Source organism: Panthera onca, chromosome B1 (genome assembly GCF_046562875.1).
Source record: "Panthera onca isolate mPanOnc1 chromosome B1, mPanOnc1 haplotype 2, whole genome shotgun sequence".
Classification (NCBI taxonomy): domain Eukaryota; kingdom Metazoa; phylum Chordata; class Mammalia; order Carnivora; family Felidae; genus Panthera; species Panthera onca.
This window is the reverse complement of record NC_138342.1, coordinates 12,257,258-12,274,687: the sequence shown is the minus strand read 5'-3', so window position 1 is coordinate 12,274,687 and position 17,430 is coordinate 12,257,258. Positions and strand designations below refer to the sequence as shown.

General features: G+C 41.1%; 1 protein-coding gene across 1 annotated transcript in view; it reads left to right on the top strand.

The window, feature by feature from the left end:
- TAPT1 (transmembrane anterior posterior transformation 1) overlaps positions 1 to 17,430 on the top strand; it is a 66,742-nt gene that overhangs the window by 46,350 nt on the left and 2,962 nt on the right. Inside the window, exons 9-13 of the mRNA XM_060655378.3 lie at positions 5,857 to 5,966; positions 7,396 to 7,455; positions 7,829 to 7,897; positions 13,042 to 13,118; positions 16,615 to 16,775. Of these exons, the coding sequence (XP_060511361.3) occupies positions 5,857 to 5,966; positions 7,396 to 7,455; positions 7,829 to 7,897; positions 13,042 to 13,118; positions 16,615 to 16,775 (477 nt within the window). The remainder of the gene's footprint in view (positions 1 to 5,856; positions 5,967 to 7,395; positions 7,456 to 7,828; positions 7,898 to 13,041; positions 13,119 to 16,614; positions 16,776 to 17,430) is intronic.

The following is a 17,430-nucleotide window of genomic DNA, read 5'->3' as shown; positions in this document are numbered from 1 at the left end:
GTTTACAAGAGACCCACTTTAGACCTAAATACACCTTCAGATTGAAAATAAGGGGATGGAGAGCCATCATGCTAATGGTCAACAAAAGAAAGCTGGAGTAGCCATAGTTATATGAGACAATCCAGGCTTTAAAATAAAGACTGTATCAAGAGATGAAGGGCATTATATCATCACTAAGAGGTCTATCCACCAAGAAGACCTAACAATTGTAAGCATTTATGCTTCAAATGTGAGAGCACCCAAATATATAAATCAAGTAATCACAAACATAAAGAAACTCATCGATAGTAATACCATAATAGTAGGGGACTTCAACACCCCACTCACAGTAATGGACAGATCATCTGAAAAGAAAATCAACAAGGAATCAATGGCTTTGAATGACACACTGGACCAGATGGACTTAACAAGATATATTGAGAACATTTCATCCTAAAGCAGCAGAATTCACATTCTTCTCCAGTGCACTTGGAACATTCTCCAGAATAGGTCGCATCCTGGGGCACAAATCAGCCTTCAACAAGTACAAAAAGATCAAGATCATACCGTGCATAGTTTTAGACCACAATGCTATGAAACTCGAAATCAACCGCAAGAAAAAATTTGGAAAGATAACAAATATTTGTAGACTAAAAAACATCCTACTGAAGAATGAATGGGCTAACCAAGAAGTGAAAGAGGAAATTGAAAAGTACATGGACGCCAATGAAAATGATAACACCACAGCCCAAAACCTCGGAGACACAGCATAAGAGGTCATAAGAGGGAAGTATATGCAATCCAGGCCTTCCTAAAGAAGGAAGAAAGATCTCAGATACACAACCTTACCTTACACCTTAAAGAACTGGAAAAGGAACAGCAATTAAAACCTGAAACCAGCAGACGACAGGAAATAATAAAGATTAGAGCAGAAATCAGTGCTATCGAAACCAAACAAACAGTAGAACAGATCAAGGAAACCAGAATCTGGTTCTTGGAAAGAGTTAACAAAATTGATAAACCCCTAGACAGTTCGATCAAAAAGAGAAAGGAAAGGACCCAAATAAATAAAATCAAGAATGAAAGAGGAGGGATCACAACCAACAAAGCAGAAATACAAACAATAATAGAATATTATGAACAATTATATGCCAATAAAATGGGCAATCTGGAAGAAATGGACAAATTCGTAGAAACATATACACTATCAAAACTGAAACAGGAAGAAATAGAAAATTTGAACAGACCCACAACCAGTAAAGAAATCAAATCAGTAATCAAAAATCTCCCAAAAGACAAGAGTCCAGGGCCACATGGTTTTCCAGGGGAATTCTACCAAACATTTTAGCAAGAGTTAGCACCTATTCTCTTGAAACTGTTCCAAAAAATAGAAATGGAAGGAAAACATCCAAACTCTTACTATGAAGCCAGCATTACCTTGATTTCAAAACCAGACAGAGACCACACTAAAAAGGAGAATTACAGACCAATTTCCGGGATGAACATGGATGCAAAAATCCTCAACAAGATATTAGCCAGCCGGATCCAACAATACATTAAAAAATTATTCACCACGAGCAAGTGGGATTTATACCTGGGATGCAGGGCTGGTTCAATATCCACAAAACAATTAACATGATTCATCACATCAATAAAACAAAGGACAAGAACCACATGATACTCTCAATAGATGCAGAGAAAGCATTTGACAAAACACAGCATCCTTTCTTGATAAATACCCTCAAGAAAGTAGGGATAGAAGAATCATACCTCGAGATCATAAAAGCCATATATGAACGACCTAATGCTAAAATCATCCTCAATGGGGAAAAACTGTGAGCTTTCCCACTAAGGTCAGGAACAAGACAGGGATGTCCACTCTTGCCACTGTTATTCAACATAGTATTGGAAGTCTTAGCCTCAGCGATCAGACAACACAAAGAAATAAAAGGCATTCAAATCGGCCAGGAGGAGGTCAAACTTTCACTCTTCGCAGATGACATGATACTCTATATGGAAAACCCAAAAGATTCCACCAAAAACCAGCTAGAACTGATCCATGAATTCAGCAAAGTTGCAGGATATAAAATCAATGCACAGAAGTCAGTTGCATTCCTATATACCAATAATGAAGCAACAGAAAGAGAAATCAAGGAATTGATCCCATTTACAATTGCACCAAAAACTATAAAATACCTAGGAGTAAATCTAACCAAAGAGGTGAAAAATCTTCTGAAATTATAGAAAGCTTATGAAAGAAATAAGTCACACATTCACACACGCACACACACACACAGGAAAAATATTCCATGCTCCTGGATAGGAAAGAACAAATATTGTTCAAATGTCAATACCACCCAAAGCAATCTACATATTCAATGCAATCCCTATCAAAATAACACCAGCATTCTTCACAGAACTAGAACAAACAATCCTAAAATTTGTATGGAACCAGAAAAGACCCCAAATAGCCAAAGCAAGCTTGGAAAAGAAAACCAGAGCAGGAGGCATCACAACCCGGACTTCAAGCTGTACTACAAAGTTGTAATCATCAAGACAGTATGGTACTGGCACAAGAACAGACACTCAGATCAATGGAACAGAATAGAGAACCAGAAATGGACCCACAAACATATGGCCAACTAGTCTTTGACAAAGCAGGAAAGAATATCCAATGGAATAAAGACAGTGTCTTCAGCAAGTGGTTCTGGGAAAACTGGACAGCGACATGCAGAAGAATGAACCTGGACCACTTTCTTACACCATACCCAAAAATAAACTCAAAATGGATGAAAGACCTCAATGTAAGACAGGAAGCCATCAAGATCCTTGAGGAGAAAGCAGGCAAAAACCTCTTTGATCTTGGCCGCAGCAATTTCTTCCTCAACACATCTCCAGAGGCAAGGGAAACAAAAGCAAAAATGAACTATTGGGACCTCCTCAAAATAAAAAGCTTCTGCACAGCGAAGGAAATAATCAGGAAAAATAAAAGGCAACCGACGAAGTGGGAGAAGATATTTGCAAACGACATATCAGATAAAGGGCTAGTATCCAAACTCTTTAAAGAACTTATCAAACTCAACATCCAAAGAACAAATAATCCAGTGAAGAAATGGGTAAAAGACATGAATAGACACTTCTCCAAAGAAGACATCCAGATGGCCAACCGACACATGAAAAAATGCTCCACATCACTCATCATCAGGGAAAAACAAATCAAAACCACAGTGAGATACCACCTCACACCTGTCAGAATGGCTAACATTTACAACTCAGGCAACAACAGATGTTGGCGAGGATGTGGAGAAAGAGGATCTCTTTTCCCTTGTTGGTGGGAATGCAAACTGTTGCAGCCACTCTGGAAAACTGTGTGGAGGTCCCTCAAAAAATGAAAAATAGAACTACCCTACGACCCAGCAATTGCACTACTAGGTAATTCATCCAAGGGGTACAGGTGTGCTGTTTCGAAGGGACACATGCACCCCCATGTTTATAGCAGCACTATCAACAATAGCCAAAGTATGGAAAGAGCTCAAATGTCCATCGATGGATGAATGGATAAAGAAGATGTGGTATACATATACAATGAAGTATTAGCAATCAAAAAGAATGAAATCTTGCCATTTGCAACTACGTGGATGGAACTGGAGGGTATTATGCTAAGTGAAGTTAGAGAAAGACAAATATATGACTTCACTCATACGAGGACTTTAGGATACAAAACAGATGAACATAAGGGAAGGGAAGCAAAAATAATATAAAAAACAGGGAGGGGGACAAAACATAACAGACTCTTAAATATGGAGAACAAATAGAGCATTACTAGAGGCATCGTGGGAGGGGGCGATGGGCTAAATGGGTAACGGGCATTAAGGAATCTATTCCTGAAATCGTTGTTGCACTATATGCTAACTATCCTGGATGTAAATTTAAAAAATTCTCCCTCACTCTCTCCCTCTGCTCCTTTCCCCCCACTAACATGCACCCTCTGTCTCTCTAAAATAAAATAAGATTCTATGGATTTTCATCATCCATTCATAAAGCAGACATTTACATAAGGCTGGGCACTGTGGCCCGCATAGACAGTACTGAGATATGTGTAGGACTCTCAGGCTAATAGTGAAAATAGGTAGTTAAACACAGTCTGGTAATGCTGAAGTGAGCTTGGTGGGGAAAGGATCATGTGCTCAGGTGTCTCAAGTAATTAAGAGTTTTTTTGGTTTTTTTGTTTCTGACATTTTTGTACAATCTTGTTCTTAAGGAACAAGCTTATTTTTTGCATTTTATTCATTACCTTCAATGCGATACACTTTCCAGGCTTTTAATAACTTCTTGTTAATTTATTTTGATTCATTGCTAGTCTAGTCTTTGGGTACCTGTGAGAAACCAGAAACAGATGTTAAGTGAGATATATGATCTTGGAAATACATTTCCAGAAGTAATTTTCTTGTGGAAAGCATAAGATGAAATATATCTTATAGTGGCTTGCGTTCCTGTCTGAATAGATCCAAAGTCTGCCTGAGTTGTGGCAGCAAAGCCGTGCTCCACACACTGGGATTTTCTCTGTGTAGCTGCGTTCTTGGTTTACAGCTACGGCAGCTAATATGGTGTCTGCATGAGGCTGTGTAGAGGGCATGTGTGGCTGGTCTCAGCAGAGCCCACATGGGATCAGAAGTCTTGAGGCAAGCTGTTGTGCCAAAGGACAGTAGTCCTAAGCCTGCTGACAGCTGGAGGTTTGAAGTCATATTCTCATTTGTCCTGGGACTTTCAGCAAATTGCTTGGGTCTTCTTTATTACTGCTATGGCAGTGTGATGAAAGGAGCACTTAATGTTGGTGAGTCATCATTCCTTCACTCTCTCTTTAGTTTCTTTTTTTAATTTCTTTTCTTAAAAAATGCCATTTACGGAAGCTTCCTGTAAGCCTGCAAGATCATGAATAACATAAGAGTAATGCTAGCTGTTTTGTGTGCCAGGCACTTTGCGCTGTCCATCTTTATTCTCATAGTGGTGAAATACAGATGCTTTTTATTTTGTAGATTAGGAAACTGAAACTTAGGTCATGAAGAAACTTGCCAAAAGTCATGTAGCTAGTTAGTGGCAGAATTTGACGTGGAAAAAAGTTTCCTGATTCCCAAAACCTCAACGCAATGCCAGACCCACTAAAACCGTCAGCTCGGATGGCCTGTATTCTCTCCACCCTGCCCTCCAGTGCCCAGATCCCAAACGGCCTAGGACCTTGTTGACATTTCTAACCTTTTTCTTGCTCTGTCACACTCTCACATCCTTCTTCAGGGTCTTAGGAGGTTATTTGTTTGCATTTTTTTTATCAGGTGCTTGGTACTGAATTGACATCTTAACAAATAATGGTAAAGGTGCACAAACTTGACAGATTGCATCTGTGGGATACTGAAATAAATGATCAAAATCTTTGCATCTTAGGGAGCAAAGAGAGGAAGATCGTTCCATTGACTCCAGCACATGTCCCAACTAGCTATTTACTAGCATACTAGGCAGCTATAGAATTAAAGGGTTTTATAACAAGCCTGCTCAATTAGTCGTCCCTACCAGCGTGTTAGCTATGTGAAGGAATTCAGGGGCTCCACTCACCTCTGTGACCTGCCCCTCAAGGGCTTGGCACAGAGAAAATACAAAATAGGTTATCTATTGAGTGTATTATCCTTTAACTTGATAAAATAGAGGTTTTTTGATAATTAATTGAATGCTAGTTTTGCCTCGGTTATCATTTATTGGCAGCATTATAGTTGAGCCATGTGGAGATTGCAGATTTCTGTAGCTGCCTGTGTGATACTATTATGGTACATGATACCCCGTTCCTATGAAGACATTCAACTGTCTCTTTTTCCCTGCACTTTCTAGATCACCTCTGGGTGTTGTTTCCAGATGTCTGTATGGTGATTGCATCAGAAACTGCTGTGGATATTGTAAAACATGCCTTTATCACCAAGTTCAATGACATTACTGCAGATGTATGTATTTTAATAAGCAATTCAGTGTTTAATGTTGACTGCTGCTGCTTAATATTATGAAGTTGTAAAATGACGAGTCCAGGTTTACTGCGTTTATAAAGATAAGAGTACTACTACTTTAAATTTAGAATTATAATTTTCAATTTCTAAAAATTATAGTACAGAAAGTATACTATTTCAATGTTGAACAGTCCTGTTCCATACTTTTGGGTGGGACTATAGTTCGGCCAATAGTTCAGGTCAGAGTAGAGTGTCACTGACTCAGAATCATTATAAACTGTTAATAGCATCATAATTTGTTTACTTAAACTTATACAAATCCCATTGTTTCTATTTAAGCATTAGACTATCAAAACTGTTCCCTCTGGCTAGGTTTTTTTTTTAAGTATTTTATATTTAAAAATGGATTTTTTTTCTGTGATTATGGATTTCTGAAAAGTTCTAGAAAACAAGAGCCTTATACTTTTTGGTGAAAGCATTCGAGAGATTTGTTTTGTGTTTCAGCCAGCTGTTCTGTGGAGTTTCCAGAAATAGGCGTGTGCCGTAGGCTCAGGGTACAAAACCATGGGAGTTCCTAGCATCTTCCCCATTCCTGCCTCAGGCCCAAAATAAACATTAATTTCATCAGTTTCCTACATTTTATTTGGTTTATACTTTGTCTTGTTATAGTACTGTCTCAGAAGGTACTATTTCAGAAATCTAATGTGGTTGCAACTGCTACTGTGTGATGATTTGATATATATTTAAATAAGATTTTGTATTCTTTTGTAAAGCAGTGATCGAGTCATTTCACTGTTTACTCTCTTGGCTTCCTCAGTACAGAATGGAATCATCTTCTCAGCATCTGAGGTCAAAATTAATAAACTTGATTCAGTGCAGTTTTTAGTGAAATGACAGTTTACAGTCCCTTCATAACTTCTATGTTCTCTCAGTTTTATATCTTGCAGAGCATCCATTCTTTGAAGAAGGCATCATTATCGTTATATATAGTCTATGTATGTGTGTGTGTGTATATATATATATATATATATATATATATAGACAGTCAATAATTTTTTAAACTTTTCATTTAAAATGTCAAATTTTATATATATATATATATATATATATATATATATATATATATATATATATAATACTACTTAAAATAGCCCCTCTTCCCCCAATTCTAAACTCTCAGTGTCATAATCATTGACTATTGCTCTTTGAAGGGAAATCTTTGAAAGGCTCGTAAACATAACAGATGGGGGAATTAGGACTATTTTACCCTTACTCTAGGAAGATAGAGAAACACTACCCAGATGTCTGCTTGGTGATCAACACCTTTTTCCCGGCTAATTATTAAACATTTTCATCTACAAAGTCTGAATCTGTGCACATTGTATATTTGCACTATATTACTTAATATATCACTTTTATTTGTCTTTAGGTCTACAGTGAATATAGAGCCAGCCTTGCTTTTGACCTTGTTAGCAGCCGACAGAAAAATGTGAGCATTATAACAGAGACATAGTCTGAAATTAACAGTGGTTTAATTTAGCATGGAATATTGGTTAAGGGAAAGGTCCATAAATTTCAACTTCCTCTTAATCTCTGTTCTCTACACTGTGTTTAGTAAAATAATAATAGTCCTTAATATTAAGCAGGGTAAGATTTCTGTAGTATTGTAATAGTTATACAACTTTGGATTTAAAACTTCTTATGAACGTTTAGATAATGTTGAGAGTATTTTACTCAATTACTCAATAATAGGTGCCGGCTTCTGTTTTTGTGCATAGTCTTGCCTGTTGAGAACATTTGCTGTTGATGAGTGGAAGCGAACTTTTTAAATGCCATAATCCTTCTCTGTTTTCTCTGTCCAGGCGTATACTGATTACAGTGACTCTGTGGCACGGAGGATGGGGTTCATTCCTCTCCCACTAGCTGTTTTAGTAAGTTCATACTTTTTTCCCTTTTTTTATGATGAGAGAGCCACCATTACAGAATACTAATAAGTGGATTATCATTAAGTTTATTTCAGAAGGAAGGACATGATATAAAATGGGAAGGAAATTTTAAGTTGTGGCATTATGTTTTTGGATTTTGAACTGTCCAGTAGATAATTTTAACAAACCATTTTATGTAATGGCTTTGCTAGCAATGGGAGTACTCATTTTTACTTACTCATTTGGCAAAGATTTTTCGTTTTGAATGGAGATGCCTAGTGGTAGGCATTGGCATGGCCACTGTAGCATGTATTAGCGGAAGTATAAGAAGTCGATCCAACATTTCTAAAAGGCAGTTTAACAGTATAATGCTTTGATGCAGCAATTCCAGTTCTAGGAATCTATCCTAAGAAAGTAGTTATAAAAGGCACATGATGGTTTATAGGCAAGATTATGCATTGCAGTGGCATTTATAGTAGTAAAATTTTGGAAAGAAATGAAATAGGTTAAATAAATTATGGTATGCTCAAATGAAGAAGTAGTCTTTATCCATTATAGTCATTACTTTTTAAAATTTTTCCAAAGTTATTACAATGAAAATTTTACTGTTATACCCAGAAAATATCATATATATATATAATTTTTCTTTTTTTTTTTAAGTAATAGCACTGAAATGTATTAGATCAATCCAAGATAATGTCACCAACCTTGAATAATTTAATGAATTGCTCAGAACAGCCTTGTAGAAAGTTACTAGCCACATCGGGCTGTAATAATATTAATTAAGAAGATTTGCTGGCTGCACCTGTATTTGATTATATTCCTTGTTGGCTACCTAGTCTCACATCAAAACAAATGCAACCATCTTTTTGCCAAAGGACATCTAGAATTCTCCTGTAGATGCAAAGTGTCATGGAAGTCAGCTAAGAGATGTAAAAAGCAATTGTAAGTGATACCAACTATTTTAGACCAGTTTGCCTGACCTTTTTTTAGAGGAAGGGAGACTGATAAATTTAATGTTATGTATATTTCATTGTAACTCTCCAGATAGCCACATCCTAAATGTTTTCAATTCTGTTAGTAACTTGTTTATTATATAATAATATAGCTTTATTTTGTTTGGGAAGAGAAACTCCTAGAATTTTGGAAAAACAGGATATTTTAAAGAGTAAAATTCTTTAAAGTATAAGAGATTGATAAAACACTAAATTTTTCTACATTTATTTCCTACAACTGGAATCATGATACATGTAGTACAAGGATAAACCTAGGTTGCCTGATTTTTTTGTTTCTTTTAAGGATTGGTTAAGTGATTGGATTTAAATGTGGCCCTTCTTTGCAAATAATAATTGACTATCTAGTAACTTATTTGCCAGAAAACTCTATTCATAATTAATATAGATTTTTTTAATTTAGTATTTTTAAATTTTTCTCCAGCCTTTATTTTATTCCTTAAATGAGTTTTTATGGTTGTTATACCAAAAGATTTAAGTTTAACTAATAATTGATCAACGAAATGCTTGGGGGGGGGGGGGTATTTTCAGACGGGGTTATGCTGTTATGCAGGAATCCAGAGGGTTTTCTCCTCCAGCGCTTTTCTCACAGAGCTCCAGAGTGAGCCAGTAGCTTTGGCAGATAGCTAGGAGCCTTGAGGAATATTCCAGGGCCTCAGCAATCCCACACATTCTTTAACTGAGGCCCACGAGTGACAAAATTTCTCTCTAAATGCTACCTTATGTCCTAAAATGCATTTGTGTCCAGGAGAAGTAAAAGAAATTATTTATTAACGTCTTTTTTTTTTTTTGCAAGTAAATTTCTTTATAGTAACTGCTTTTGAAGTCTCATTTAGGCACTGTGTGGCTTCATGCATATTTTTTTTTAATATGAAATTTATTGTCAAATTGGTTTCCACACAACACCCAGTGCTCATCCCAACAGGTGCCCTCCTCCATGCCCATCACCCACCCTCCCCTCCCTCCCACACCCCATCAACCCTCAGCTTGTTCTCAGTTTTTAAGAGTCTCTTATGGTTTGCCTCCCTCCCTTTTTTTTTCCCTTCCCCTCCCCCATGGGTTTCTGTTAAGTTTCTCAGGATCCACATAAGAGTGAAAACATATGGTATCTTTCTCTGTATGACTTATTTCACTTAGCATAACACCCTCCAGTTCCATCCACGTTGCTACAAAAGGCCATAGTTCATTCTTTCTCATTGCCACGTAGTATTCCATTGTGTATATGAACCACAATTTCTTTATCCATTCATCAGCTGATGGACATTGAGGCTCTTTCCCTAATTTGGCTATTGTTGAAAGTGCTGCTATAAACATTGGGGTACAAGTGCCGCTATGCATTAGCACTCCTGTATCCCTTGGGTAAATTCCTAGCAGTGCTACTGCTGGGTCATCGGGTAGATCTATCCTTAATTTTTTGAGGAACTTCCACAGTGTTTTCCAGAGCGGCTGCACCAGTCTGCATTCCCACCAACAGTGCAAGAGGGTTCCCGTTTCTCCGCATCCCCGCCAGCATCTATAGTCTCCTGATTTGTTCATTTTGGCCACTCTGACTGGCGTGAGGTGGTATCTGAGTGTGGTTTTGATTTGTATTTCCCTGATGAGGAGCGACGTTGAGCATCTTTTCATGTGCCTGTTGGCCATCTGGATGTCTTCTTTAGAGAAGTGTCTATTCATGTTTTCTGCCCATTTCTTCACTGGGTTATTTGTTTTTCGGGTGTGGAGTTTGGTGAGCTCTTTATAGATTTTGGATACTAGCCCTTTGTCCGATATGTCATTTGCAAATATCTTTTCCCATTCCGTTGGTGGCCTTTTAGTGTTGTTGATTGTTCCCTTTGCTGTGCAGAAGCTTTTTATCTTCATGAGGTCCCAATAGTTCACTTTTGCTTTTAATTCCCTTGCCTTTGGGATGTGTCAAGTAAGAAATTGCTGAGGCTGAGGTCAGAGAGGTTTTTTCCTGCTTTCTCCTCTAGGGTTTTGATGGTTTCCTGTTTCACATTCAGGTCCTTTTTCCATTTTGAGGGGTTTTTTTTGTGAATGGTGTAAGAAAGTGGTCTAGTTTCATCCTTCTGCATGTTGCTGTCCAGTTCTCCCAGCACCATTTGTTAAAGAGCCTGTCTTTTTTCCATTGGATATTCTTTCCTGCTTTGTCAAAGATTAGTTGGCCATACTTTTGTGGGTCCAGTTCTGGAGTCTCTATTCTATTCCATTGGTCTATGTGTCTGTTTTGTGCCAATACCATGCTGTCTTGATGATTACAGCTTTGTAGTAGAGGCTAAAGTCTGGGATTGTGATAATATCACAATGGGGAAAAACTGAGAGCTTTCCGCCTGAGATCAGGAACATGACAGGGATGTCCACTCTCACCACTGTTGTTTAACATAGTGTTGGAAGTTCTAGCATCAGAAATCAGACAACAAAAGGAAATCAAAGGCATCAAAATTGGCAAAGATGAAGTCAAGCTTTCACTTTTTGCAGATGACATACATGGAAAACCCGATACTCCACACCAAAAGTCTGCTAGAACTGTTATGTGAATTCAGCAAAGTCGCAGGATACAAAATCAATGTACAGAAATCAGTTGCATTCTTATACACTAATAATGAAGCAACAGAAAGGCAAAGAAACTGATCCCATTCACAATTGCACCAAGAATCATAAAATACCTAGGAATAAACCTAACCAAACATGTAAAAGATCTGTATGCTGAAACTATAGAAAGCTTACGAAGGAAATTGAAAAAGATATGAAGAAACAGAAAAACATTCCATGCTCATGGACTGGAAGAATAAATATTGTTCAAATGTCAATACTGCCCAAAGCTATCTACACATTCAATGCAATCCCAATCACAATTGCACCAGCATTCTTCTCGAAGCTAGAACAAGCAATCCTAAAATTTGTATGGAACCACAAAAGACCCCAAATAGACAAAGTAATATCATATTAAGGTCTTATGGAAACTAAACTTTAGACCTATGTATCTTAAAATTACCTAAGAATATATTAAATAAAAATGAAATTACTTAAGCCTTGAATGGGGCAGATGGCTTGCCTTCCGTATTCATGAGTCAAATCCTAGAGCCATCTTAACTTCCATCCCAAGTGTGTGTCCAGGGGTTGTCTCCCCGTCACAGCCTGTGTGAGAGATGGAGACTTCCATATCCGTTTTCTCCTAAGGGACCTTCACTGGGCATACTACAGTCCCTTCTGTCTGCACCCAGCTGTTCTTTTACTGAAAGCATTTGTAAATAGTGTTTAAACTGTGTCTTAGGATACTTGTTTAAGACGCTCTAGTAGGCTTGATGATAACTTCACATTGCGGATATCAGTTTATTTTCCCTGACTTTTCCATTTCCACGTAGCAGTCCCCCTAGACCCTGATATGTGGGTACATTATGAAGCCTGACCTGGAATGTGTAAATATTTTTTGGTGACAGATCCCACCAGATTTATTCTACACATTTCCAAGGACAGTGCCATTTAGCCCGTATTTCTCTGAGATAAGGAAGAAAACATGTGTTTAACCATAACTATCCAAAAGAGACAGAAAATGTCCATCCTTTATAATTAATTTTGTAATACTATTCAGTTTTTTTTTGGTAACAGTACAAAACTCCTAAGGCTCCCTTTTCTCTCTCCTCCCTGTGGGTCCCTTTGGGTTCCTAAAAAGAGTCCATGAAAGACAAAGCAAGAACAAGAGAAATGCCCACCAAGTGGTTCTAGCTCTGGTCGGGGGGATACATGCAGTAGGATGAACCCATTTGTATTTCCCAGAGTGACTTTTCATTTAAAGATCACCTGATTTGCATCTCTGTGAGGTACAACTAAATGTGTCACTCATGAACCTGGACGTAGTGCCCGACTTGACACTCACCAGCAGCTGAACGTGGCACCTTAGGTTTGCCTGAACAGACCCAAATCAGCCGCAGGAGTTGTCACAGGCAGCCAGATTGTATAGGAATTGTCAAAGCTGGAACGACATACTTGGGTTCAGACAGGGGCCACAGGGGTGCACCTAAGTGTTAAAATCAGCGTGAACAGGTCTTTAAATATTAACTAATAACTCTGTGATTGTGTGTTTTGTGTGTGTGTGTGTGTGTGTGTGTGTGTGTGTGGTTTCGGTTTGTTTCTCACTAGCTCATCAGAGTCGTCACAAGCTCCATTAAAGTGCAAGGAATCCTGTCGTATGCCTGCGTCATACTCTTCTATTTTGGGTAAGATTAACTGTTCTGGAACATGTTTTTTGGTTATAAAGTACAAATACAGGATGTAATGGACAGTAGTATCAACCACCTCACACTGTAGCCATTCTCACTGTCCCGGGGTCCCCTTAGCAGCACCTGCCTCCAGGTGTGTCTGTGACTTGCTGAGTGAGACTCAGTTAAATGCGCTGCTATTTGGTGCTAGTATGAACAGCACTTTAGATTTTATTTTAATCTTTAGCGAAAGGAGTCTGTTAAAGCTCTTTCTGCTTAGGATTTCAATTGTACACGTATTTCCTCTTACGATAAAATCTGCCATCACAGTCAGACATTCTCCTGTGTTAAAACATCTTTAACTCTGTTAATCCCTGGGGCTCCCCGCACCGTGGCTTTGCTCAGGTTCTAGGAGGCGGACGCCTCCGCGTGGTTGTCAGGCCTCTGTCCCCGCATCGTCCCAAGCCATATCGTCAGCACCTTGATTCGTGGCTTTGCTTTGACACGAGGCACGTAAGAAACTGCGTTGAGGCAAGGGGTCCGGGGTCTGGATTTCCCCTCAGGTCCTGCCCCTTCTTCATACTGCAGGGACTGACTCCCAGAGTCTGAAGCTCAGGGGACCACACCCCTCTCTCAGTTTTTTGACATTAAAACCCTGAGCTCCTCCTCTGGTCCAGATGCTCACGCAGCCCTCCAGAGTTCTTGGCATTGTGCCTCGTTCCTCGAGTGGTGTTGCTGTCATTGCTCCCATGTTTGTTTAACAGAATATTCTTGTATTTTTCTTGTGACACAACCCAGGAAGTGAAGCATGTGTACACTACACCTAAAAGCCTTCGTTTAGTGACTGTTGTGTGTGCGTAATTCACCAAAGTGGACGCGCTTCAATCCACATGACTGAAAAGTGACGACCTTCCCCCATGTTTCTCCCCCGTCTTGTCACTGTTCCCCCCGATAGCCCAGAGAGGCATACCTGCTCACTGATCTTTCCCCTCGACTGATGTGTCCTGATTCGCCTTGGATCAGGGTAGTGCCCGGATGACCCTCTCCTCCTCCAAAATCTTCCCCAAACCACCTTGTCCGTGAAGCCTTCTTTATTCCTTAACTCCACCAAGCCCAGGACTCTCCCTTGAGCACAGACCAGTCAGAATTCAGTTGACCCTCCTGGCACACAGTGCTGTGTCCCCACCCCCACCCCCTCAGTTTCAGCCTCTTTCCCTCCAGGCTTGCTATGGCCAAGCTGCAGAGGGAAGGCTCGCAGCCTCTGCCCTCCTCATCTGGGCAGCACGCCTCAGTCAGAGCCCTCTAGGCGCCAGGTACTGGTCCTGGGGTGGGACCGGCGCCCTGCCTTCATGGCACTGAAACTCTAGTGGAAAAATAGACAGCACCCAGAAAAGCAAACCACCGTAAGACGACAGTTGGTGGTCGGCATCAGGAAGTACGAAAGAGCAGCGTGAGGAGATGCGGAATGAGGGACACGGCTGCCTGTGAGCAGGCGGGGGCCTCCCTGGTGAGCTGGTGTTTTTCAGTGGAGACCGGACAGAGGGAGAGAGAGCCGGAGTGAGGGAGAGAGCCGTGCAGATGCCCGGGAGGATGGCAGACTCACGGAGGGGACGCGGGACAAGTCTGACAGCAGCGGCCGGGAGTGTGGCGGTCCCGACAGGGCACTGAGCGGCGGACCCGGCAGCCCCACCGGGCTTCCAGCTGAGGGAGGGAGGGACCCCGAAGGCTGCCAAGCAGAAGAGCGTGCCAGATCCGGCTGCCACGTGGGGAATGGGCTGGAGTGTGCGTGGCAGGAGAGGCAGACCTTAGGCCCAAGGTGACCGTGGCTGCTGCCACTGAGGTGGTCGCGGCGGAGTGGTAACGATTTGTCCGCTGGCGTGTGTTTGTTTTGACGGTGGAGCCAGACAGGACTTGCTGAGCGGTGATGGGACGTGAGGTGTAAGGGAATAAAAGGAATCCGATGTGATTCCAGAGTTTGGGGCCCAGCAGTCAGGGTAGTAGAATTACCGTGACGAGGGAGCCTGTAAGAGATACACGGGGGTGTGATTTTGTTTTGTTTTCCTTTGTTTTTTTGGAGGGTTGGATCGGAATCAAGAATTCTGGCTTGGCTTTAGTAAGTTTGGAATCCGGTTAGACTTCCCCAAGGCAGTGTCAGGGAAGCGATGGAAGGTAGGAGTAAGGAGTTCCTGACAAAGTTGGGCCTGGGGCTGAGCTGGGGAGTGTTCCGCACGTGTAAGTCCTCGGGGCCAAGGATCTGTGTGAGGCCCTCCCTCGTGGTGGCATTCTTAGCTCCTGGACTGGAGAGGCTGCGGACGGTGAAGGAAACCTGTCTGCCCCTTGCTCTGACCCTCTGCCAGGCCCCTTCTTGGCATCACCCCCACTGACTCGCCACTTCCTGTCATTGCCACGACCTCCCCTCAGCCATAAGAGACAGCAGCTGCCTCTTCACTCGCTGGCAGTGACATCTGTGCTTCTTTGTCATTTGAAGAACGTCACGTGAGCACATATCAGCGCGAAGAGCAGGTTTTCAGATTTTTTTTGTCAGATTTGTATCAAGTACCTGAAAATGCCATGTACATTTTTTGGCCCAGAAATTCCGCTTCAATAATTATAGCTATCTAGGAATTTATCTTAAGGAAATACAGATTTCACCTAAGTTTTCCTAATTAGAAACTTTTAAATAGAAACAAAATATTGGAAATAATCCAAATATCCAAAAGTTAAGGGCTTTTGGGGGCTTTGTTACACGATAACCTAAACAGTGATATTTTAAGGCCATTAAAATAATGTCACTGAGGAACATTAACTGGTAGGGAAAATATTCATAATAATACTAAGAATATTGTTATGTAAAACAACACCAGCATCTAATGAAATAACATTGGTTGACATTTCGGTGTGCCAAGTACTGTTCTGAGCACTTAACTAGAATCATCTCTTACTACTGGGTAAGAAACTCACTCAGGTCCACACGGGTTCTAAGCAGCGCATCAGGTTTGAACTCAAGCGCTTGATGCCCAGAATCAGCTCAGCCTCCAACTCCATCCGCTTCTGCCTTGTAAAATAGCCCCAATTTCTGAACAGTGGGAAGGTACAAATTAGTATAAAGTCATAGCAAACGCTACCAGGACATAATATACCAAATGTCCCAGTGAGTAGCCCTGGGGCATGGGATTCTAAGTTCTTTTTGGTTCATCTGTATTTACTACACGTACTGGTTTTGCATAAGAGAGTAAATGCTAAATAACTCGGGACCAGGTAAAACTTGTAAGTGGTACAGTTTTTCTCTTGTACTGAGGACTAAGGAATTCACCAAGTGTTTTCCCTTATGGGAAAACAGCCTCAGGAATTCGGGCTTTCACGGGAACCTCGTCCACCCCAGATGCGAGCCTCCGACCCCCAGGCCACGCTCCTACCCAGGCCCCACACCTCCTCGGCAGCTGTGGCGGGATATGGCGTTTGTGGTCATTGAGATGAATTCCAGCTGTGGTTGTTTCTTTCTTTCTGGTTCTAGGTTGATCTCCCTGAAAGTCCTTAATAGCATCGTGCTGTTGGGGAAGTCATGTCAGTATGTGAAGGAGGCCAAAATGGAAGAAAAGTTGTTCAATCCTCCTCCGGCCAGCACATCAGGCAAACCACCCCATAAGTCACAGAACAAATGTAAACCCTCTCAAGGTACGTTCTGTTCCTTTCATCACTGTGTGAATCGTTTTCTACAGAGTTAATGGTCTGAATTCTCCCTAGTGAAGAAATCCCTATTCAGTTGATGTTTGACATTGCTTTCAAGATTTGATTTCACTTTGCTGAGTTGTCTTCAATGCTTCTATTTTAGATCTCGTCGCGGATACACCCCCATGCCGTGCTCTGTTTTTCCATGTGTTCATCATTCGGTAGATGATTTTTGAGCACCTGGTACATGACAGGCTCAGGGGATACATTGGTGGGGAAGACAGAACTGGTTCTGACCGGGAGACAGAGAGAGCCAAGGGGCGGTAGTGCTACAGAGAAAACTCCAGCGGGTCCACCAAGGGGAGTGTGAGCGGGAGTCAGGAGCTCCCCCAGCCAAGGAGACAGAGCCTTCCCGGGCTCAGTGCCGTGTGAGGGCCCCGGGCAGGAACCTGCCGGGCGTGTGGAGGGACAGCAAAGGCCAGGTGGCTGGAGTGGACCCCTGCCATGAGTGAGGGACTGGAGAAGGCATCAAAGAGGCCACCCTGCTGCCTGTTGTGAAGAGCGTGGCTTTTACTGTGGGGAAGGGGCCGTTCCAGGGTTTGGAGCAGAGGAGGGACGTGATCCAGCTGTGAGCTTTGTGGAAAGTAGACTCGGGAAGAGT